The sequence below is a fragment of the Petaurus breviceps genome, unplaced genomic scaffold (genome assembly GCF_028583685.1).
Source record: "Petaurus breviceps papuanus isolate PSGF00001 unplaced genomic scaffold, PetGlider_PUasm1.0 90294, whole genome shotgun sequence".
NCBI lineage: Eukaryota > Metazoa > Chordata > Mammalia > Diprotodontia > Petauridae > Petaurus > Petaurus breviceps.
Window position 1 is genome coordinate 808,535 of NW_027187208.1, and position 24,343 is coordinate 832,877.

Here is a 24,343-nt window from a genome sequence, read left to right on the forward strand (position 1 = left end):
CTTGTAACAAAATAAAACAATAAGCAAAATTAATATTACAACCACCTCATCTGAAACTGACATCCCCAATAAATGTTCTACTTTTACGGCAATGGAAGATAAAGAACTATGAAATTCTTTTATCTGAACATATCATTCCTATTATTCCATGACAGTCACAGTGCCTGGAATATAGGAGGTACTTAAAATATGCTTGCTGACTTGACCAATCCTTCTCAGTCTCCTTTGATGGATTTTCATTCATATCATCTCTATTAACTGTGGGTGCTTCCCAAGACTCTATCCTGGGACTTCCCTCTCTACACTCTCTTGGTGACCTCAATGAGGTCCCATGGACTGAATCTCTATGCAGATAACTCTGTCCTGTGCTAATCACTCTCCTGAGCTCCAGTCTCACATCACCACCTGCCTATTGAACATTTCAAATTGGATGTCCCAGAGGCTTCTCAAATTCAACATGTCCAAAACAGAATTCATTATATTCCTCCCACGCCCATCCCTCTTCCAATCCTCTTCCATCCCTCTCTGTTATTGTCAAAGGTATTATTCTTCTTCTATATATTACAATAAACTTGTAACCTTGGTGCAACCTTGATTCCTCACTCTCCGTCACTCCACATATCCCAGTACTTGCCAGATTTTGTCATTTCTATCTATACATTATACACATACATACACACATATGTACACATACACACATACATATACACATATACTTATTGTTTGTGTGTTTAGTTTTCAGTTGTGTCCAACTTTTTGTGACCCCATTTGGGGTTTTCCTGGCAAAGATACTAAAGTGATTTGCCATTTCCTTCTCTTGCTCATTTGACAGATGAAAAAATTAAGGTAAACAGGGTTAAATAGACTTGCCCAGAGTTACACAGCCAGCAAGTATCTGAGGTTGAATTTGAACTCAGATCTTCCTGACTCCAGGCCTGGCACTCTATCCATGGTGCCACCTAGCTGCCATGTCTTTCCACTCATCCAAACCCCTATCTCCTCTTGCATGAATTTTTGTAATGCCCTTTTAATTGGTCTCCTTGCTTTAAGTGTCTCATTTTAAAGTGGTTTTCCAAAAGCATAAATCTGTTCATGTCACCCTCAACCTATTAAATAAATTCTCTAGTTTTCCTAATGTCTCCAGGATAATCTCTGTTGCTTGACATTATAAACTCTTGGTGGCCTGGCCCCATTATACCTTTCCACCCTTTTTACGCATTACTTCTGTCCATGCGCTCTGTGGTCCAGCCACATTGGCTTACCTGTTGTTACTCAGACATAACGCTCTATCTCACATCTCTGTGCCTTTGCACTGACTGTATCCCATGCTTGGAATGCTCTTCCTTCTCACCTTCCCCTCTTGGAATTCCTGGTTTCCTGCAAGGGTCAGCTAAGTTATCCCTTTCCACACAATGCCTTTCCTGATCCCTGACTTCATTTAGTGCCTTCCTCAAAATACACTTTGTATCTGCTGTGTGTTTGCAGCTATCCATACGTGTGTTCTATATGTGCCTCTATATGCACATATTGTCTCCCCATTTAGATTGTAAATTTCTTTTTTTTTTTTAAGCAATTGGGGTTAAGTAACTTGCTCAAGATTACACAGCCAGGTGTTTCTGGGTGGCTGCCAAGTGTCTAAGCCCGGATTCGATCCTCAGGTCATCCCGACTCTGGGGCCAGTGCTCTTACTCACTGTGCTGCCTGGCCGCCCTAGATTGTAAATTTCTTGAGGCAGAGACTGTTTCCCTTTGTCTTTGTATGATGTGGCCTAGCATAGTCCTTGAGACAACAGTAAGTGTGTAATAAATGCTTGCTTGATAAGCAATAACCTCTGCACCTTTCCTGAAAAAAGAGAGCATCTAGAGAATTCCAGGCTGTTGGGACTTCCCTGTTCACTTGTTGCAGACCCAAAGCTAACTCGTCATCAAATAGTAGAAGTGATCATGTACAAATTGAGTAGAGCCCTGGGTCAAGGTAGCCAGCTGTATTGTACCTTTTTCAGCCCCCATCCCTGCTACCCCAATTCTGATTCTAAGATTCCCGGAAGAAGCAGCCCTACAAATCCTCTCTGGCAAACCAGATACCTTTCTCGTGCTTGTTGAGATACTGTGACATTTCTAGGATATCTTCATTATTTTGCTGGCTCAGAGACAGCAGCCAAACAGAGGCCTGGCTGTCAGGGTCAATGATTAGGGGCCATCGTCGAGTAGACCTGTGAGTGGGGCTTCGAAGGAGGAGGGCAGCCAGGCGTGTAGGCACTGCCCGGGGCTTCATGTCTCGGTCCCACTGGTGCTGCTCAGTCTCAGAGCTCAGCACCGACAAGAGGCTGAAGGGTGTTAGGGTGGGTATCTGGAAGTCTTCCATGTCTCTTGGGAGGCCCTGTTCTTGGTCCACTTCCAAGGCCACATCATCTGGGTCCAGGTGATCCTGGCGACCTGAACATAGTGCCAACCATTTGTCAAGGATCTCCTGACGCCTTCCAGCTGGGAAAGGGCCCAGGTAGTTGATGGCAGCTGCAGAGAGAAGGGCATCTCCAGGTATTGTCTGACAGTTCCCTTTCAGTTTCTGAGAGGGAAGAGATGGAAGGAAGGGGAAGTGAGAAAAGCAAACTCATGTTGGGAGAGAGGGAGAAGGGAGGGAAGAACAAATGGGGACAAAGGGATAAAGGAAATGGGGCTAAAGGAGGAGGAAAGTGATAGGGGAAAAGTTTCTTGGGCAGATAGAGGAAAGAGTGGACAGTTCACCTAGGCATTTAGAGCATATTCTTATTCTTGTTGTTTACTACTACTATTACTACTACCACCACCACCACCACTACTACTACAACTACCAATCACAGCTGATATTTGTATAGCCTCACAACAACCCTCTGAGATGGGTATTATAAGTCTCATGATTCTCTTTTGATAGATGGGGAGGCTAGGGTTTGGAGAAGTTAGGCGGCTGGTTGAAGAAAGTACATATCTGAGCTGACACCTTAATTCAGATGTTTCTAACTCTCAGGAGGGGAGTCTTTATAGGTCCTTAGGCTTGGTGGCGACAAAGGGTAGATAGCTTCAGTTCCAGGACTGAAGCTGGAACAGGGAAAGGACATTGCTAGGTCTGGGCAGGGGCAGAAGCAGGAACAACGCCCTGGGCTGAGAAGAGGAAGGGCAGGCAGTCCCCTGGGCACACCACAAGGGAGGGTGCATGCCTCATTGCATGGTGCAAGTACAGGTGAAGGTGCAGGATTACCTGAATGAGGACCGCCCAGACATTCATGGGAGTGATGAGGGCAGCCTGCACCTGCCCCTTTGATTCCTGGCTCTGTAATGCCCTAGAGAGCCGTTCGGCCAGTGCATTGTGGGCCTGCCGTGCCTGCTCAACCTGAAGAGCCAGAAGCTGGTTTTGCTGCAGCAGTTCCTTTGCCTGCATTTGGCAGCGGCCCATGCGCATCTGTTCATTCAGCAGTGTGTTCTCCACCTGTCTCAGCAGGGCTGATGTGGGGACCCCTTTGCGTTGTGCCAATCCGAAGCACACCATAGCCCGAAGCCAGGAAGCTAGCCCTGCTGCAGCCTGGCTCACGTGCTTCAGGACCTTGTTATTCATGCCTGGGTCTTCCAATATCTGACAGAGGCTCAGCAGCTCTGCTTCTCCTACTGTCCCCTTGTCAAAGAATACAAGATCCTGTCCCCAAGGAAGAAGGGAGTGAAACACTAGCTCAGAGTCAGAACTGTACCTCTTCAGCCCCTACCTACCTTTCCTTGGCCTCTTCTCCTGTATCCCTCAGCCCCTGTCAATTTTTTCCACCTCAATCTCTCCACATTACCTCTCCCCTCCTCCTATCTCTTTCAGCCCCTGTTTTCCTCTCTCTCTCCCTCCTGGCCCTATCACTGCTTCTTCCTCCAATATGGCTGCTGACCCATCTTTTTGATACTCCTCTATTCTGGACCACCTCCCCATCATCCTGTTCCTCTAATCCTCCTCCTTTACAATTCCCATAATCTCAATCCTAATCCTACCCTGGTTTCCCCCAAAGCCACCTCTGTCACTCTCACTTAGCCCTGTCACCTCATCCTGTCCAACTCTTTATCACTTGGGTTCAGCCCCCTACCTCAAAAAAGCCCTCTTTGCCTAGAAGTTGCTTCGCACTTTCCCATCCTGGGGGGCGATGGAACAGGACACAGAGTGCATCAGTCACCATCACCACAGGAGCAGGAGGAGCCCGGTAACTGCGCAGTTCTTCTATATCAGCCATCTTAAGCTGGCTTAGGGGAACCAGTAAAGCCTGGTCCAGCTGAGAAAAGGGACCACAAAAGGATGAAAGTAGAAAAGCCTCTAAACACAGAGGGATATTAGTCTCCAGCTATGAATCCCTGACACCAGATATCTGTTATGAGTAACTCTCTTCCCCTTTCCTTGCCATTTACTGGTGGAACTTGTCTGTGGTTATTACTTTACAAGGGGGCATTTGTAGTCACATTGTGAAGCTTCCCTACTTGGGTTATAGGAAGCCAGAATTCATCAAATTAAACCTGCAAAGCAAGGCAGAGCCAAAAGTGGAACTGGGGTGCATGTGACACATTCCACTGAATACTATCGAGTGTGAGTCTAACTTAGCTCTGCAAATGGGAAGGAATAATGACTCCACAAAAGAGCTGAGCTGGGGTGATGATGAGAAAAGCTAAAAGGGCATTAATTTCTATGCGAAAAGGAGACTCGAGTAGGCTAGGAGACCTTGCTAAAAAGGACACAGGCACATCTTCTCCAGAGGCAGCCTAGTGGATACATGGTAGGGCCAGGGCCAGATAGAAGGCAGGAAAAATGGGACTATGAGCCAAGAAAGCTAGGTTAATCTTCATGATGTAATCAGGGCCATCTCTGAACAAGAATATTAGTTGTTTTAAAATATTTGAAGGGCTTTCATGTGGAAGAGGGATTAGATGTTCTGCTTTGTCCCACGGGTCAGAACTAGGAGTTTCTATTGGATAGAAACTGCAAAGAGGCATATTTGACTTGATGTCAGGGGGGAAAAAACAATTAGAGCTATCCAAAAGTGGCAGGGGGCTGCCTCTAGAGATACTGGACTCCCCCTCACTTGAGGTCTTCTAGAGAAGGCTGAATGACTACTTATTGGAAATGTGGAGGAAATTCTTGGTCAGATACAGGTTGGCCTACCTGGTTTCAGAGGTCTCTTCTAATGCTAGGATTTTGTGATATTCCTGAACTAATAAGCAACTAAATAATTCTGTATTCTCAGAGTTCTATTTTATCTTCTATCTAGTAGTCATTAATATCAGTTCCATTTTGATAGTATATTAAAGGTTACAAAGTGTTTTCCTGATGTAGCACCCCTTGCTACTCCCAAGTTTATTGTGCTTTTGGGGATATTCAGTCAGCCAACATCTACAGTCAAGTAGTATTTTTTCCTTTTTTTTAAACAGATAGGAATCTGAAGTTTAGGGAGGTTGATACTTTCCCAAAGTTTTGTTCAGGGAAATTATTACTTTCTCCCTTCTTATGTCAACCTCCTGAATCCCCTGGCTTACTTTAAGTCTTGACTAAAGTCCTAACGTTCTGCAAGAAGCCATTCTCAGCCCCCCTTAATCTCAGTGCCTTCTCTCTGATGCCATTTCCAATTTTTCCTGAATATATCTTGTTCATACGTAGTTATCTGCATGTTGTTTACCTCATTAGACTGAAAACTCCTTGAGAACAGGGACTATTTTTTGCTTTTATTTGTATCCTCAGAATTTAGCACAATGCCTGACATAGTAAGTGCTTAATAAATATGTTTTGAAAAACTTTCTCAAAGGCACACAGCTAGTAAGTATCAGCCAGGATTTGAACCCAGTCCTTCTGACTGTAAATCCAAGGTTGTTTCCATCCCATGCCTACTCACTATTTAAATCTTTTAGCAAAACCTATCTGTAGCCTTGGCTGAACTGAGAGAGAGGAAAGGGGAAAACATAAATAAGATCCAGAATCCCTAAAGGCCAAGCAGGGACGGGTAGCAATGGTAGAGAGAAAGCTATCACTGACCCTTAGCAAATCTGGAATGAGTGAGGATAGAGAGAGCAATAGGCACTCCAGGACTTGGCTAGGACTTTTTTTTTTTTTTAAGGACCTCAGTGAGGGGTCCTGTGTCCACCCTGCTATTGCCCTGGTTTGGTAGAGGGGAGAAGATGAATGGGAGTGGGGGAGGTGGAAAGAGGGAAAGGTCAGGGGATCACCTGTTCAGTCAGTGACTCCTCCTGGCTCTTCAGTGTGTCTCTCTGCTTGGTAAGATTGCTGATGAGTATTTCCTGTTGCTGACAATTCGTTAGGTACTGAAGGTACTGAATCCGGTCTAACTCCAGCTGCTTCTGGCAGGTAACGAGGTCCTGTAGATAGAGAAGCCAGGCCCTCCCCAATTCTACCTCCCAAGCAGTCCCTGAGTCAGTCCTCAAGGCTGATTGATGCACATGCTATTATCAACTATTCTTCTATCTAGCAAGAATGAAGAAAATGCTTCAGAGTAAACTCTCAGGGAAGGCCACCCAGGAAACCTGGACTCCACTACTCTCTAGGTGGCTTCCCAAAGTGATGCTCCTGACAGGGCAGTTTTCAGTTCTTTCCTGAAATTCCCAGACTAACACAGACAAGTGGCTCACTCCCTCATCTTGCTCTCTAATTTCCCAAGATGCAGACAGCACTAACATTTTATGATTGAATCCTATGAGAGAGAATCACACCAAATTCACCTTTTCTCTATCCCATCTGGATGCCCCAAGTGTGAGGGCAGAGAGGACCATCCTCTTGACAATGCCAGAGTCATCACGCATCAGTGATGCTAAGAATGGCTCTCCCAACAGGTCTATTGACCAATCTTTCCAATAATCAAAAGTATCAGTGGGCTCTGGACACAGATCTTTCTCCCTACCAGTAATTACCTCAGGGGATAATTATCAGCAATGACTTTGATTTCCTGACATTCATTTCCCCAAAACCAATTAGTAGCCATTTTGATTGTCATCTCTCTAACCTAAACTATGCGGCTTTTTTCTTATGCTCACCAACACTCCCCACACTTCAATAGTGCTTCTATTCCAGCCATCCTCTGATGCTGTTCACACCCCTGACAAAGCTACCTTACATTCTGATTCACCACTTTGGATATGGGTTGGATCATCCCTTCGCCATGCACACCTCATGGGCACACAGCAGCTCATGCTCCAGGCTGTCCACCAAGCGGTTGTAGGCATTGTTCTGTTCTATCACCATGGTCAGTTTCCCTAGAGCTGTCTGAATCCTGAGAAAAGATGCCAAGGATTGTAGGAAGGGGTGTTTAGAAAAGGGGCAAGAACAGGAAGGGGGCCTAGGAACTCCCTCAGTGGAGCAGGGCAAGGTCAGGTCAGTGTCTGACCATAGGCTTAGGAATGATGGGAGAGGAGTGGGTGACAGAGGAGAGGGAAATCTAGAAAGAGTATGAAGAGGGGTACAGTATCCCACCGATGGATCTTGTTCTGGGTGCGATTTGATAGGTGGAGGTACAGCAGCAAGAATGTATCCAAGAAGTCCAGGAAAGTCTTGGGAGTGGCTAACGGCAGCAGTGGACAGAGGAGCTGATAGTATTTGGTGGCTGACAGGTGGATCAGAGCCATAACTTTGGCCATATTGGCAACAGAGGCCTTCAGAGCTGGGAGCCGAGGATAGTCTGCAAGAAATCTAGTATTTGAATGTGGGAAAGTGGGGAAGAAAAGGGGAACAGGGAAAGAAAAAGGAAGAGATGCTTCACCAGGGTGGGGGTGGGGAGGGGAGATGAGGAGAGGCAAGGCGAGGCAGGTTTACCAAGTTCTAGGCTTCTGTTAAAGACACCATCTAGGTAATGCTCGGCCATACTGATCAAGGTAGCCTGGTTCCAGGGTTCATAGTAGTCGATGCTGGTGCATGTAAGATCGAGGAGAGCCAGGAAGGTGGTGGGGCGGATCTGGGGAGATCTGGAACTATCAGACATCAGGATAAATAGGTGGAGGTTTTGGCACACCAGCCGGCGGAACCTATAGGTAGGGGATTGATGGGTGGCCACTTAATCCCCTGAGCAATACAATCCCAACCCCCTGCATTCCCCTATATCCCTTTCTCTCCCCACCCTTCAACAAATAGGAGAGGTTTCGGAATTCAAAGAACATACCCTTCCTAAATGGCCAAGCTTCGGTCAATAGAGCCATATGACTTTTTCTCCCTCCTCCCCCATTTCCAGGGCCAGCCCCACCAGTCCTGCTCTGTGGTAGCCTGCATCACCCCACCTCTGCAGGATCATATCCTTCTTGGAGCTAATCTTGCCAGTTGTGTTCTCCATGGACAGCCGCTCAGTAATAGCTTTCAGCTCCTCATCTAAGAACTGGCCAGGGAAGTACCCTTCTTGTACAAGGCCTAAGAGGAGGTTCAGAATGGAGGAACCTGCCCCCTCTGGCACCATCAGGGCTGCTGGCTCCCCAAGGAGCCCTGCATGCCAGCTGGCTTTCTTGAGGCACTGCAGCACAGCATCCTTGGGCTCCAGCGGAAGCTCAAAGAGGACAGCCTGGCTAAGTCGGGCAGCTACTTGCAGGGCAGTCCGTCGCCCTGTCCCCCTGGTATGTGATAGCAGAATTCCATGTTGACGTGGACCGGTCAACACCCGGGCCAAGCGGACCACATGCTGAGCAAAGGGATGACACAAGTAAAGGCGCGGGCCTGGGCCCAACTCTGGCAGTATTTTTGCCAGCTGCTTCTCCAGGATCTCCCAGGTTTGCTGCAGGTAGTGTCTAGGTTCCTCAACAGTGGGCACCAGTGACAGTTCCGACGTGAAGACCAGCTCAGAGGCCCGTTCCTGGGGTAGCAGCAGCAGCGCAGGTAGCAATAGCGGGGCTGAGAAGTTCAGGTGAGAAGCTTTCTGCCAGTGGATCCTAGCTTTTATCTCTAGCTTTGGTGAGGAGATATTATTATGGCTCAGATTCACAGAGATGTCTGGGGGAAAGGCCCTTTCAGATTGTGGGACTGACCAAGGCGGTAAGCCCAGGAATTTGGGCCCAGAGCCCAGTGGAGGCCACGTCACAGTCAAGGCCAGCAGGTCTCTAGTGTCTGTTTCACTCTCATCTTCACTTCCACTGCTGCTGTGCTCTTCCCATTCTGCCAACTCCTCCTCAGATTCCACCTCAGGCACCTTTTCCTCCTCCCCCTTCACCTCCTCAGGTTCCAAAATGCTCTTGTAACTGGCACTTGTACTAAAAGCACTGGTTGCCACAGCAAGCAGCATCTGGACACAGCGTTCCTGTTCTGTGGCTGTAATAAGGCGGTCAGTGAAGGTGCGCTGGGCCTCATGCAGCCAGAGGTGGACTATGGTCCTGATGGCCACCAAAGTAGTCAAGCGGGCACCCCGGAAGCCTGACATGCGACGCAGCTGTTCTAGCCGACTCTGTGGCTCAGGAGAGTGCACTGAAAATCGAGGGTGCAGCAGCTGTAGGCTGTTGAGCAGATGTTCTATAGTATGTGGGGAGAAGCGGTAGTGAGGCCGGCAGGGAGATGGGGGGAAGTGTGTCCGCATTTCCTCCCAGGCATCTACTGTGGCAGTGACCAGTGCTCTTGCCATGACCTCCTCCCTCTCCAATGAGGGGAAACGCTCAAGCCACGCCTGGATCCCTGCACAATGCCTAGATAAAATGGTTACCCGGCTTACACTGCTTAGCAACAGAACTGTGAAGAGCCGGGTGAAGCGTGGGCACAAAGGCAGCTCAGAGCAGCAGGAGGCTGTGGCCGTGGCCAGCCAGTTGAAAGTGGTGGGCACTGCCTGCAGCTCCAGTGGGTTATTGACATATAGTGTGTTATGACTCAGGACCTGACGCAGTGTCTCCAGCACAGGCTGACATTTCCTTGTGGGGTCTGTAGGTTATCAGAGGGAAAAGAGAGATAGGCCTTTTGTAGGATAAACTCTCTGGCAGCCCCAGGTACCCACAATTCACCAAGGAGAGTGGAGGGAATGGGGTATAAAGGCTGAGAGAGAGGGATTTGAGCAGTGGTGTGTGATTTGGGGAAAATGAAGGTCCTCAGGTGTATGGGTTAAGGATGTCTATCTCCATCTTACAAAGCAGAATCTTTCCTTTACATTCCTTGGGTTCCTACCTGGACTTGGTGCCCTAAAGGTTATGAGAATCTCACTTATTGTTCTGAGTGGACTTTTAAAAACAGTGGACTACCCTGGGACACCAAACCACGCAGTATCATGTGATAAAATGACTGATGTTGAAGAAGTTGGGGGATTGGAGAGAGGAGTCTGCAAGGATGGTAGATGTAATCTCTTTCCTTTACTCCCTTCTCTCTGGCTTCAACATACCATCACAGACTGTAACATGTTAGAGCCCAAGGTAGTAGAGATGGCCTGGCAGGATACTAAGCAGAGATTTGTGAGGGAAAGAATGGCAGTGGCCAACTTTAGGAGATCAAGATAGCTTTTGATCCTGAAACCTCTAGTAAACTGCTTCGGGATCCACTCAGAATTGAGAAGGAATATTCCCCTACCCTATGACTGTGATGCTGGGGGTAAGGGAGACTAAACAATAGATCTCCTCTGCTAAAGGCTTTTAGGAACTTTGTTCTCTTGGGAATTACATATGCATTAACTCAGCTATTAACAGTAACAGGGTAGCATTTGATGATGGTCACTGAGAGACCTGACTCTAATTGAATGTTATGGCACCACATGGGGTTTTATAACTGTACCCTTTTCATTATAATAGTTTTCAGGATGAATGAATGGAAAAGCATTTAAATCTTTACTATGGGCCAAATACTGTGGCAAACACAGAGGATACAAGTATAAAAGCAAGGAACTCACTTTCTAATAGAGGGAGACAATATACATAAAGTTGTGGTGGCCAGTGAAAGGCAGTATTTTCAACTGGGAGCTCAATGAAATGGTGAGCAGAAAACCAGGGCAGTCAATCATTACTCCCTTTCCAGAGGCAGTATTGATTTGAGGTGGAAAGAGTTGTTGGGGGAGGGGGTACTTGCCTGGGAGTAGGGCAGAAAATGGCTGGGGAATGGTCCTATAAGTTCAAGTGGAGTGAATATTCTAGTTTTGAATGTGAACATGTGTCTCTTTTGGTCACTTCAAGAGTAGAAAAAGTCAATAATCTTATTTGGAAATGAAGTGTGAGATATGTTTTTGGAGATATTCCAAGAGCTCTAGCTGGGGATAAAATAATGTATTGAATTTGTGAAAGTCTTATGAATATTGTATGTGAATGACTGCTTACATTTCAAACCCTAGATTGAGTGGAGAAGAACCTGAGTAGTGGGGAAGGGGCAGTCAGTTATGTGGCAATTCAGGCAATTTCCTAAATTACCTTTGGCAATAGCATCAGTCCTTTATCCATGGTGAGCCCTGAAGCAAATCCCCATGAGCCTCCTACTTACTCGTGGGGATCTCAATCCTCATTTCAGAAGTATATGGAGAGAGGATATAGATTAGGAAAAGGGGAAGTGTGACATGGAATGATGGGTATAGAATGAAATGTGTGGGAGATGTTGGGTGTATGGTATGGAAATTAGGAAGTGTGCTGGGGAAGAGTTGTGGGCTAAGTATATAGTGTCAGCAGGAAATACAACAGGGAAAGGGGAAATCAGTGTGCCCCTGTATACTCCAGAAGCCTGTAAGGTATGTTAGATTAGGTATACTCTGATGTTCCTTCCCATTCAGAGGAGGTTCTATAGTTATAAAGATCTGGTGGATCTGCTTCAGACAGAACAGGAACCTGGGAAGGCTAGACCTGGAGTCAGAAAGACCTGAGCTCAAATCCAGCCTCAGACACTTACTTAGCTGTGTGTTCCTGGGCAAGTCACTTAACATCTGCCTGTCTCAATTTCCTCATCTATAAAGTGTTGTTGTGAACATAAAATGAGAGATATTTGTAAAGTGCTTTGCAAACCTTAAAGCACTATATATATTCTAGTTTACTATTGTTGTTGTTAGAACCAGAAAGGAACGGTGGTCTCTTCCCATCTGGGCCACTTAGAACAACTCCTCAGTGAATACTCAGTGAATACAGAGAGGAATAGGTCAAGTGTAAAAGTATTAGAACCAGAGGCAGTGAAATCTCTAGGGAGGATAAAGTGGTAGACTATAAGGTCAATGCCAAATGGCCTGAAACGCAGGTTAAAAGTGTAGCAGTCAGGTAGGAGAATGTATGTCTTATCCAGAGTGCCAGGGACCAGGGAAAATCCATATGTGGGCCAGGAAGCTGCAGAATGAGAGTGCAGCCCAATCTGAGAGTCAGGGGAAACTTGGAAATGGTCTATAAAATGACTATTAGAAAAGTAATCAAAGAGAATTGAGGGGCAAATGGACAACTCAGCCAGAGGGACTCTGGGAAAAGGAATTGGGACATCAAGAACTTGATTGCCTGGTGATGGATCTAATAGTTCTAGGAGTGTGCATTAGGCTAGTTAGAATTTCAGCTAGTTTAATGGTTATGCCAAAATGGAGGAGAGAAAGGGCAGAACCCACCAACCTTCTAGGAGGGTGTGATGTGTCAATAATTCACTGTGGAAGCTACAAAAAACAAATCAGAGGTGGAGGACAGTTCAGACCCAATAAGTCCCAACATGATAGTCACAAAAGGAAAAAGCACCCTACTCCCCTAGATGGTAATTCTTATCCCGGGTTCTATTATAGGAATGTAAATTTGTAAGATCTTCCCTGCCCCTAGGCTTAAATGCACCTAGAGCCTGTGGTGGGAGGCTTGTTTCTCAGGAAGTACTTCATGATTGGGCAGTGGGTCAAGAAGGTTGTTACATTCTCTGAACCTGGAGAAGGCTATATAAGCCCTGATGAGAGGCTTTGCTTTGGGGTTCACTTTGAGAAGGGTTGTGTGATTTGACCAGATGAGACTCTGGGTAGCCATTGTTGAGAGCCCCCCGGCTTTGAAAAACCCAGATGTTGATGCTTCCCTCTCTGGTAACTGTGATTTGGTATGTTTGTAATAGTTGGACAGTTTGGAGGTCTATCTACTTGATATGTTTTTCTGTTTTCTTGTAACTTCTGTCTGTATACTCTGAAGTTCGGGGTGCTGACTTTCCCCTGAACAAGGTAAATGATATGTTTGATTGATTAAAGTAAGTTTGTTAACCCATTTTGAGTTGCTTTCCTTTAGAAAAGCAGATCTAGGGTGGCTAGGTGGAGCAGTGAGTAAAGCGCTGGCCCCAGAGTCAGGAGGACCTGAGTTCAGTTCCGGCCTCAGACACTTAACACCCACACACACACACACACAAAAACTAGCCGTGTAACCTTGGGCAAGTTACTTAACCCCAACTGCCCTCCAAAAGGCAAAAAAAGAAAAAAAAGAAAAGCAGATCTAGGAACCTGTGTTGGCAGCCACCCTGGGGACGCTGGGGTGCTTGCTGATACAGGTTCTTATCTTTGTTTTTGGAACCTATGACATCTGTTCAAAACCATTCCCTCCTTCTGGACTCTCACCAGCTGCTGCCATGTGCAGGTCCTCAAGCAGGAAAAGTGAAGAGCCCTTAGGGGGGAAGATTTTCCCTGGCCAAGCCTGGCTCTGCTTCTGTATCTCTTGACTCAGAAGGTTTCGTAGCTGGGTTGTGGTGAGAGCCAGGTGGATCCGGATGCGTGAGCACGGGTGGTTAGGCTCTACGAGGACTTCCACAAAGGCAGACTTTCCAGAGCCAGCCTCTCCAGTCAGCAATACAGGATGCCCCGCAGTCAAGAGTAGATCCATCACATATAGTACCCTCTCTGCCTGTGAGCAGGAAGTGGGACATCAGCTGTAGCCAATTCACATAGCAAAGAAAGCCAGTTCCAGACTGCTCACTTCCAACATCACTTTCTTCCCTCTCTACTTATCAGCCATACCTGGGGAGAGAGGGTGAAGGTGCCCAAAGTTCCCTTGATCCGACTGCTCAAGTAGAAGCCTGTGAAGGGGACTAAGGATCCATCCTCAGGGCAAAGATGTAAATCAAACAGAGAGACTGAGGTGGGCAGCTCAATGCATTCAGGATGGTGCTTCAAAATCCCCCTAACAAAACTGTCAAAGCTGGACCAGAACCTGTACAAATAAAGAGTGAGATAAATTCCAAGACAATTCTCATCTGGGCTCTGGAGTCCATGTGCACACAGTCTCTCACACAGGAATGGTCACACATACTCTCTGTCTCTCTCTCTTTCTCTCATACTCAGAAATAACTTTGCTGACTCTGGCACTGCCCAAAGACCAGAAGATGCTCCCCAGGGTATGCACTCTGGAGGTTCCTTGTAGGCACCTGGTTGGGAGGTGGGATCCAAAGCCCCAAATAAAGGCCAAGAGGAAGCTACTGATAGCCAGCAAATGGTTTCGACGTTTTCTGTCTCCCTCCACATCTTGTTGAAGTCCCTCAGCAGAGATGCTGCCCTGAGTACCCTCGGAGCCTTGGACCACTGAGCTTGAATGACTTGTGTTCTCTTGAAGTGAGGAAGATAGGGAGCACCATAGGGGAGGATAAAAGGGAGAAAAAGAGAAGAACAAAGTGAAGTCTTTTACCACAAGAGCTCCCTCTTGTCACATCCTGTCATCAACTCCCTCCGTCCTGGGTTCTAGGACTTCTTCCTATCCCTGACTATATATTTCCTTCCAATTAGCACCCTAATCTTCTCTCCCCCCATTCCTCTCCCCCGCTTTCTTTCTGGGTTCTTTCCCTTCCCCCTTCTGCCTCCTCTTCCCTCATCCCAAGTCCATCCTTCCACCTCCCCTTTCCTTTCTTCTCTCCCCCCACCTCACCGATGATGTGGTATTGCTCCTCCTCTGTGTAGTGCAGGTAGGGGTTAAGTAGCCCTCGAAGGAGGTGGTTCATGCTGTTAACCTCTGCCACACCTGGGCTGGGTGCTGGTTGTCCATGGACATGGAGCACAGAGTTGGCACCGTGGCGGTTTAGGAAGCGAAGCACGGTGGGCACTAGGGTATCTGCTAGAAGTTGCAGCTCGACGATAGTTTGGGGGAGTACATAGTACTCTCGGGGCAGTTCTGTCATTAGAGTTGCAAGCATTGCCTGCCATGTCTGATGCCCTCCACACCATACCAGGGCACAGCTTCCTACTACAAAAGGAGACATACCAGCTGTATTTACCACCTCTAACAAGAGCCAGGTGTCTGGTGGCCGAGGTATTTGTTGGCCATTGGGCAGATTAAGCTTAGCATTGCTACTCAGCAAGGAGGCAATGGGATCCAGCCAGGCAGCACTAGGCACTCCATCACAGACCAGCCAGTGATGAACTCCCTGTGAGTCTCTTTCACGTTGGCTTATGCCAGTCCACAACTTCTGGGAAAAGACCCCATGGTTCCAACGATGTTCCTCAAACCAGCCTAGGAACTCCTCTGGGCTGAGGCTGCTGGGGTATAGGGAGGTGATATACACAGGCCTAATAGTTCTATGGGCTTTTTTCCTGCTTATCAGCTGGTTTTGGACCTTAGCCAGGCTCTGCCAGCATGTACTCTTGCCACTGCCAGGGGGACCCATGAGCAGGACCCCAGGTGCTTGCCTCAAGGCCTGGCTCAGCTGCTCCAGAGAAGCCAGAACATCAGGACCAACATATAGGCCAATCTGCCGTAACTCCTCTGCCAGCTTTGGAGGAGTCATGGTCCATGGCGTGGCCAGCACATTGCCTGCCCCTGAGAAGACAGCAGAGAGCAGCTGGCGCAGCGTCTGCAGCCGGGGCCGCTCAGGCCCACTAAACAGTGGTGAGTGAAGGAGGGCATGAAGCAGAGCGGCCTCCTCTGCAGCACCTAGAGTTCGAGGAAGTGGGGGGCCATGCTGATCCTTGGGAGTTTCCAAGAATTGTAGGGTAGTCTCAAGCACCTGTATGAGTATTGGGAGGCGGCAGGGCTGCAGTCCAAGCTCTAGATCCTGCTCCAAGGAGAAGAATGTGGCCAGACGAGATGCCAGGCGCACAGCATCCCGGAGGCCAGCGCCCACCAGGGTGATTTCAGTCAGCTGCTGCAGGTCTGGCAGTGCCATGGCCACAGGGCGAAGCAAGAAGCGCAGGTTGGTGGGTAACGTGGGGCTCATGTGGGTGAGAGTTAAGAAGCATCCGTAGCCTAAGCGCGCATGAACTCGATGATTCTCAAAGAAGCTATTGCCTAGGACCTGGGGCAGCATGGGATCCAGCTTGGTAATGTCTGGAGCTCCCTGTAGCAGAGGCACATAGAGACGGTGCAGATCGCCCAAGCGCTGGCCCAGGGCAGAGAGCAGGCCAACTGGCAGGGAGCCTGCAGCTTTTAGCAGGAGCCAAGCACCACTCTGCAGGGCTCCAGTCAGGTAGGAGCCCAGGCAGCGGGCCTCTATGTGCATTACACAGTGCAGTGTCACCAGTTGGCGGCCTAGGGCAGAGGCCAGCCTAGTCACTAAGGCACTCTTGCCCACACCAATAGGGCCTAGTAGGGTCCCACAGGCCACCTCCTTCAGAGCCAACAGCAGGCCCAGAGCAGGTCGTTCAAGAAGTAGGTTGGCTACTCGTCTCTGGCCAGGGCCCACATACTCATAGCTATATAGGAAAGAGTGACCCAGTACTTCCACCCAACATATGGGCTTGCTCTTGTGGGATGAGCAAACTTGGGGTGAATTGTTGGAAAAATCTGGGCTTTGGCTGTTGTTTTCAGGGCCCAAATAATACTTCAGCTGGCGGTCCCAGTGGAAGTCTTTAAACTCGCTGACCTGTTGCTGCTGCAAAAGTAATGCTGTGTCCCGGTGGGCTACAGCCCCTGTAAGCAACAGGCTTAGCAGGAGGGACAGTCGAGGAGAAGGAGGGGGGCATCCAATGTGGGTGCTCCGTTGCTCACGGGCAAATTGGGTTAAGGCTTCCAGCCTGCGAAGCTGCATGAGACCAAGAAGATGGGTCCTTTGATTCAGCAGTACCTCTTCCACCTGAGTCCGCCAGGCCACCTCCTCAGCTACCAGCACACACTGGACTGGGAAGGCCTGGGCTAACTCTAGCCATTGATGGCCATGAAGATGCAGGGGGGGCTGCCCAGGATCTGGGGGTTGCTCAAAGTCATGGTCCAAGGAATCATGTAGGGCCAGGCGAGCAGCCACACATTCTGGTAGCCCATGTACCAAGGCTGAACGTATCCATTGTTCAAGACAGGTTAGCCACTTGGGAACATCATGTTTTAGGGGCAGGGGGGATCGCAAGCTCAATACCTCCCCATATGTGCCTAGAATTGATTGTGCCTCTTCTTTGACCTCCAGAGCACTGGGTGAGAAGAGGGAACATGGCCCAAATATCACACCCTGCACATGGGGGAAGCAGCGGTGTGCCCACAGCTGGGCCTCAGCTGCCTCCCGGGGAGCTGACATCAGGGCTACTAATTCCCTGTCACTGAGGAAAAAGAGGCGAGGGAAGCGAGAGCGAACCCCATAGAGCACTGTTTCTAGGGCTGTGATGACATGCTCCAGCTCAATACTGCCGGCCTCTAAAAGCTTCTGCAGCTGTTGGTCTTGGAATTTGGAATTTCGTGAACTGCTGGGCACCATGAGGGACAGCACCAAAGGGTCCTCCATGCAGATCTGCATGAGTTCTCGGTATTGAGAGTCTACCACTTGGAACCTTTTACTCTACAGAAGGAAGAGGGAGGAAGACTGAAAAAGGTGAGGAAAGGAGCCTAAGGAAGCAAAGAAGACACCAGTCAAGCAACCCCTGCTCAGGGTTCCTTTCCTCCTTTGTTCTGCAACACACCTACCCCACATTCTCACCAGTTCTGGGCTAGGGAAGCTGATCTTCATCTCATAGATGACTTTATTCAGAAAAATCCACTTCTGTTGGAAAACCACCCAAACCTCCATCAAGGCATCTGGAAAGAGAAAGACAAAGATCTGGGGTATGGTTGTTGGCGTACTAAGGATTAGAGCAGAACCAGGCCCACTGTTCTTATCAAAGACCATCCCAAAGAATAAAATGTAGAAGGTAACCAAGAATGAAGGTGATGATATGGCCATAGAAACACAATGGACCCATTATATCATTAATGTGGGTACTCTTACCACTGCAAGTTGTAGCCCTTCCACACCTTTTCATTCTGTGTTATTTTTATGTATTTCTTTCTATAAATCCTACACAGAGGATCCTTCAATAATTCAATATTCAATTCAGCAGCCACAACAGAATCTCAGAATTGAAAGATCCCTTATTAGTCATGTAATTCAACTCCTAACCATAGCCTGAAGCCTAATAAAGTAGCCTGCCTTTGGGTAAAAACCTTATAGTGATGAATTCACCGCTTCCTGATAGAAATACACCTGTCTCACTTTTAGAAAGCCCTTTACCTGGAAGAAGGAAGGGAAATTTTGCCCATCTTTTCCACCCTGTTACAGCAATAATTAAAGTCTTTGTTCTGGTAGGCCTAAATCTGCCTTTCTGCAACTTTCTCATACAGCTCCAACTTGTGCCCTCTGGGACCATACAGAAGAAGGCTAATTCTGTTCTCCATATGACAGTATTTCAAGTATTTGAAGGCAGCTGTGTTTCCCTTAAGTCTTCTCTTCAAAATGCTTAACCTGTTGTGCTTTATAACATACTCCATCCCTTCAAATGAACCTCATGTGGCAGGAATGACCTCTTTCATCAACTAGATGCCCCTTTCTAGGTATTTAATAGTAATAGCAAGTATTTATATAGTGTCTTATACACATTAACTTATTTGAGACTCACAACAACCCTATGAGGTAGGTGCTTTTATTATCTTCATTTTAAAGATGAGAAAACTGAGGAATAGAGAGGTTGACTTGTACAGGGGTCACACAGCTAGTAACTGTCTGAGGCAAGATCTGAACTCAATTTAGAGCTGACACTTCAGAGTTGCTTTAATTTGTATTTCTCTAATTCTTAGTAATTTGGACTATTTTTTCATGTGGTTAACAGCTTGAATTTCTTCCTTTAAAAGCTGCCTGTTTTTAATGTAGTACCTAGTAATACCACTACTAGTTTTATACCTATAAAAGATTAAAGATGTAAAAGGACTAACATGCAAAAATATAGCAGCTCTTTTTGTAGTGACAAATAATTGAAAACTGAGAGGGTGTTCCATCAATTGGGGGATAGCTGAACAGGTTATAGTATATGAATGTGATGGAATGCTGTTGTGATTTAAGAAATAATGAAGGTGGGGTAGCTAGGTAGTACAGTGAATAGAAGTACCGGCCCTGGAGTCAGAAGGACCTGAGTTCAAATCTGGCTTCAGACACTTAACACTTAACTAGTTGTGTGACCTTAGGTAAGTCAAATCTGGCCTTAGACACTTAACACTTAACTAGCTGTGTGACCTTGAGCAAGTCACTCAATCCCAATTGCGTTGCCTTCCCCCCTCAAAAAAAAATAATGAAGATGTTGGTTTCGGAGAAACCTGGAAAGACATGTATGAACTGATACAAAATGAAATGAGCAAAACCAGGAGAAAAATTCATTCAATAACAATAAAATGTAAAGACAAAACAACTTGGCAAGACATAGGAATTCTTCTTTTTTTTTTTTTTTGCTTTTTGGAGGGGAATTGGGGTTAAGTGACTTGCCCAAGGTCACACAGCTAGTTTTTGTGTTAAGTGTCTGAGGCTGCATTTGAACTCAGGTCCTCCTGACTCCAGGGCCCGGTGCTCTATTCACTGCACCACCTACCTGCCCCTAAGACATAGGAATTTTGATCAACACAAGGATCAACTACATTTCCTGTAGACTTATGACGAAACACTTTCAGATGAAGTAGTGGATTCAAATTTCAGACTGGGACTTTTTTTTTTAACATGCCCACCAAGGGAATTTGTTTTCCTTGTTTGTAAAAGGTTTTGTCTTTCTTGCTTTGTTGATGGAGAGGAAAAGAGCAAGGGGGAGGGAGAGAATTCAGACCTAAAAATAAAATTGAATTAAAAAGGGGGGGGACCCCGCCTGTTTTCTTTTGACCCATTTATTTACTGAGGAAAGTTATTTGTTCTTGTAAATGTGAATTTATTATTTCTATATCTATATCCAGACATTTATTTAAAAATTTGCTTCAAATATTGAAATAACTTCCTGTTTCCTCATTTTAACTGAATTGGTTTTGTTTTTGCAAAAACTTTTAAGTAATCAAAATTGTTCATTTCATTTTCTAAGATCTTCTCTGTTCCTTGTGTGGTCATGGGTCACATCCATGTGTTCCACATCCATAGTTGAGAAAGGTATCTTCTTCCTTGCTGATCTAATTTATTATGTGATCTTTTATATCTATGTCATCTATTCATTTGGAGTTTATTGTGGTAATAATAATAATAAAGGTGATGGTGATGATAATTATAATAACAAACTAATCATAATAATAGTTATTTTATGTAGCACTTTAAGGTTTACAAAGTACTTCACAAATATAATTTCATTTTATCCTCACAGCAACCCTGGGAAGTAGGTATAATATCATCCCCATTTTACATATGAAGAAACTGAGACAGGCAGAAGTTAAGTTACTTGCCTAGGTTCACAAAACTTGTAAGTATCTGATTGCTTTCCAGTTTTCCAGGAGTTTTTGTCAAAAAGCAAGTCCTGATCCAGTAGGTAGGAGTCTTTGGGTTTATTAATACTATCATTTGTTTATTTTTATCTTATACTTAAGATAATTAAATAATAATATAATTATATCTTATCTTTATCCTTAAATCAGTTCCACTGATCAACTTTTCTACTTTTTAACCAAATTGTTTGGTTACTCCTATGATAGTATAATCTAAGTTCTAGTATTGCTTTCCTTCCTACCTTTTAAAATTATTTCTCTTGAGATTCTTTACTTTTTTTTCCCTCCAGATAAATTTTTTTTTCTAATATTAATTGTAGATTAATTCCTAGATAGGGATTTGGTTGGTGTGACACCAAATAAGTACACTAATTTAGGATGCATTATCACTTTTTATTATATTGGTATGACCTAATCATGAAGAGTTAATTTCTCACCAATTATTTAGCTCTGTAATTCAGTAGAGTCTTTTATAGCTGCATTGAGGTAGTTCCTGTGTGTGTCTTGGTACACAGACCCCCCCAATATTTCATATATTCTATAATTATTCTGAATTAAATTTCACTCTGAAGGGTTTTGTTAGTATTAAAAAATGCTAGAGATTTATGTGTTTTGTATTCTACAACTTTTAAAAAATTGTGTCAATTAATTTTAGTTGAATAAGTTTCTTTAAACCAGCAGAATATCTTCAAAAGGTGATCATTTTGTTTCTCTCTTTGAATATGCTTATTCTTTTGATTGCTTTTCTTAGATTATTCCTATACATAGCATTTCGAGGATTACATCAATTAATAATGATGATAATGATCATTCTTTACCTTTGATCTTACTTGAAAGGCCTCCAGTGTTTCTTCACTACATATAATGATAATTATAGGTTTCAGATATAAAATTTACTAATAAAAGGTCCATTTATTCTACTTACTTATTATTTCTTTCTTTCTTACAATGATAAAGTATGAATGACAGCTATTCCCAGTAACACCATGATCCAAGACAATTCCAAAGGACTCATGAGGAAAATGCTATTCACATCCAGAAAAAGAACTGATAGAGTCTGAGTGCAGATTGAATCACACTATTTTCACTTTTCTTATTTTTTTCATGTTTTCTTTGGTCTGTTTCTTCTTTTACAACATGACTAATATGGAAATATGTTTTACATGATTGCACATAGTAACCAATAACAAATTGCTAACCATCTTAGGGAAAAGTGAGGTGAGAGAGGAAGGGAGAAAATTTGGAATTCAAAAACCTTAAATGAATGTTAAAATTTGTCATTACATGTATTTAGCAAAAAATGATGATGGGAATGGTTTCAGGGAAAAGGGAAGATCTGCATAATCTCATGCAAAGTGAAGTAATCAGAACCGGAACAGTTTATATAGCAACAGCATAATAATGATAATTCTGAAAGACTTAGTAACTGTAATCAACACAATGACCAAATACAGTTCTAAAAGACTTATGATGAAACATACTATTCACCTCCAAAAAGTAGCTTGGAAGAAAAAGTAAACAACAACAAAGACTCCAATCATTAAAAAAAAACCCAACTATTATGGTGACAAGGATGCTTAAGACACAAATCCAGAAGAGAATGACTCAAAAAGATCTCAAAAAAAAAATGACTCTACAAGCTAACCCTCTAAGGAAAATTTTTGTTCAACAGCTTGGGCACAATTTCAAAGAAAACTCTGAGTTTAAAGTGTTTTTATAAATGAAATGAGAATGCTAGAGAAAAATTGGAAAAGGAATAAGAGTTATGGCAGAAAGAATGTGAAAGAGAATTTATAGCTTGGCACAAGAAGAACAAAACTTTTCTCAAACAAGTTCCTTGAAAATTAAAATGAATCAATGACTCCACGAGACTAAAAGAAATATTAAAACAAAGTCAAATGAATTGAAAAATTAGAAGAAAATGTAAATTATAGCAAAAATGAATGACCTGGAAAATAGATTTAGGAGGGATAATTTAAGAATATTTAACTACATGAAATTTATGATAAAAAAAAAGAACCCAGACATCGTATTTCAAGGAATCTTAAATGAAAGCTGCTCAGATCTCTTAGGAGGCAAAGTGGAAATTTTAAAAAAAATCTACTGGTCACCTCCTAAAAGAAATCCCAAAATGAAAACTTCCAGGAACATGAAATCCATAGATTCCAAATCAAAGAAAAATCCTGCAAGCAACCAGAAAGAAAAATTCAAGTCCCAAGCAACCAAAAGGAATAGAGAACTTAGAATTATAATATTCCAGAAGGCAAAGGATATACGCTTACAACCAAAAAAAAAATAACACCCAGAAAAACTAAATATAAATCCTACTATGGGGGCGGCTAGGTGGCGCAGTGAGTAAAGCACCAGCCCTGGAGGCCCCTGGCCTCAGACACTTAACACCCACACAAAAAAACTAGCCATGTAAACTTGGGCAAGTTACTTAACCCCAATTGCCCTCCAAAAGGCAAAAAGACAAAATAAATAAATAAATGAACAAATAAATAAACAAACAAACAAACCAATCAGTCCATCCATCCATCCATCCTACAGGGGAACAGACTAGACAAGGGAGAATCACAAACAATGTAATCAATAACCCAAGTGTTCAATAAACCAGAAAATATAAATTACTTAGGAAATAACTCCCTATTTTATAAAAACTGCCTGGAAAACTGGAAAGCAGTCTGGCAGATATTAGGGTTTGACCTTGTAGCATATTCCACAATAGATTGTAAATGGACAAGTTATCTTAATATTAAAGATCATACTATTAAAAAATTAGAAGAGGACTAGATCATAAACCTCTTACAACTATGTTTATAAGATGTATTCTTTTAAAATATTTTATTTTTAATTTATGAACATGGTAGAATAAAAAAAGATTACAAATTAAACTGCAAATCTATTATGTACAACTTGCTATTCCTCTTAAATATATAATAAAGTTACCGTGTAAATATTTTTTCCTTTTTTCTTCTCCCCCTCCCCGAGATGGCTACCATTAGACACAAATATGTGTGCGTAATATATTTCATATATATATATATATATATATAAAATCATTCTATACATACTTCTATTTATCAATTCGTTCTCTGAATGCAGATAGCATCTTCCTTCATAGATACTTTATAGTTAATTTGGGTAATAATCAAAACTTAGATGCTCAAAGTTGTTTTTAAAACAATACTGCTATTACTATATACAACGTTCTCTTGGTCCTACTCATTTTGTTCTTTTCCTTTTCCCCTAATCATCTTAGAAAATGGACCTAGTAGTGGTATTGATATTTACAGGCAGGTTACCAATGAAGAAATCAAAATAATTTAGAGTAATATGAAAAAATGCTCAGTCTAAATCATTATGGATTAGAGAAATGCAAATTAAAGCAATATTGAGATATCATCTTATCAGACTGGCTAAAATGATTGAACGGGAAAGTGACAAATATTGAAGGGCATGTGAGAAAACTGAAACACTAACAATTGGTGGAATTGTCAACTGATCCAACCGTTTTGGAGAACAACATGGAATTATGCCCCGAAAGTTATTAAACTGCCTATAAGATGTATTCTTAACCAAACAAGGGATAGAAGCAATTAGAAAAGATAAAATAGATAACTGATTACATAAAACTGAAAAGCTTCTGCACAAACAAACTTAATGTACCTATGATAAGAAGGGAAGTGGTTGAATGGGAAAAAATCTTTTTATCAAATTTCTTTGATACAGGTTTGGTATCCAAGATAAACAATTTATACATATATATGCATATGTGCATATATATACATACATACACACATATATGATTAATAGCCGTTCCCCAA

At 44.1% G+C, this 24,343-nt stretch overlaps 3 protein-coding genes across 6 annotated transcripts in view; all 3 read right to left on the minus strand.

The window, feature by feature from the left end:
* ILK (integrin linked kinase) overlaps window positions 1-24,343 on the minus strand; it is a 491,171-nt gene that overhangs the window by 58,787 nt on the left and 408,041 nt on the right. The window lies entirely within an intron of this gene.
* On the minus strand, window positions 8,177-13,733 carry LOC138176943 (dynein heavy chain domain-containing protein 1-like). The gene is made up of 2 exons (XM_069107880.1): window positions 13,472-13,733; window positions 8,177-9,885 (listed from the first exon to the last, which is right to left on the minus strand). The coding sequence occupies exons 1-2, from the start codon at window positions 13,731-13,733 to the stop codon at window positions 8,177-8,179; spliced, it is 1,971 nt and encodes a 656-aa protein (XP_068963981.1).
* Window positions 14,002-24,343, minus strand: part of DNHD1 (dynein heavy chain domain 1) — a 110,570-nt gene continuing 100,228 nt past the window's right edge. The window contains exons 3-5 of one of the 2 annotated variants that reach the window (XM_069107858.1): window positions 17,737-17,834; window positions 14,769-17,598; window positions 14,002-14,452 (exon numbers count right to left, since the gene is read on the minus strand). In XM_069107858.1, the coding sequence (XP_068963959.1) occupies window positions 14,136-14,452; window positions 14,769-17,598; window positions 17,737-17,826 (3,237 nt within the window). In that variant the 5' untranslated portion in view covers window positions 17,827-17,834 and the 3' untranslated portion in view covers window positions 14,002-14,135. Of the gene's footprint in view, window positions 14,453-14,768; window positions 17,599-17,723; window positions 17,837-24,343 lie in introns of those variants that run through there. The other variant, XM_069107859.1, reaches the window with a different exon arrangement.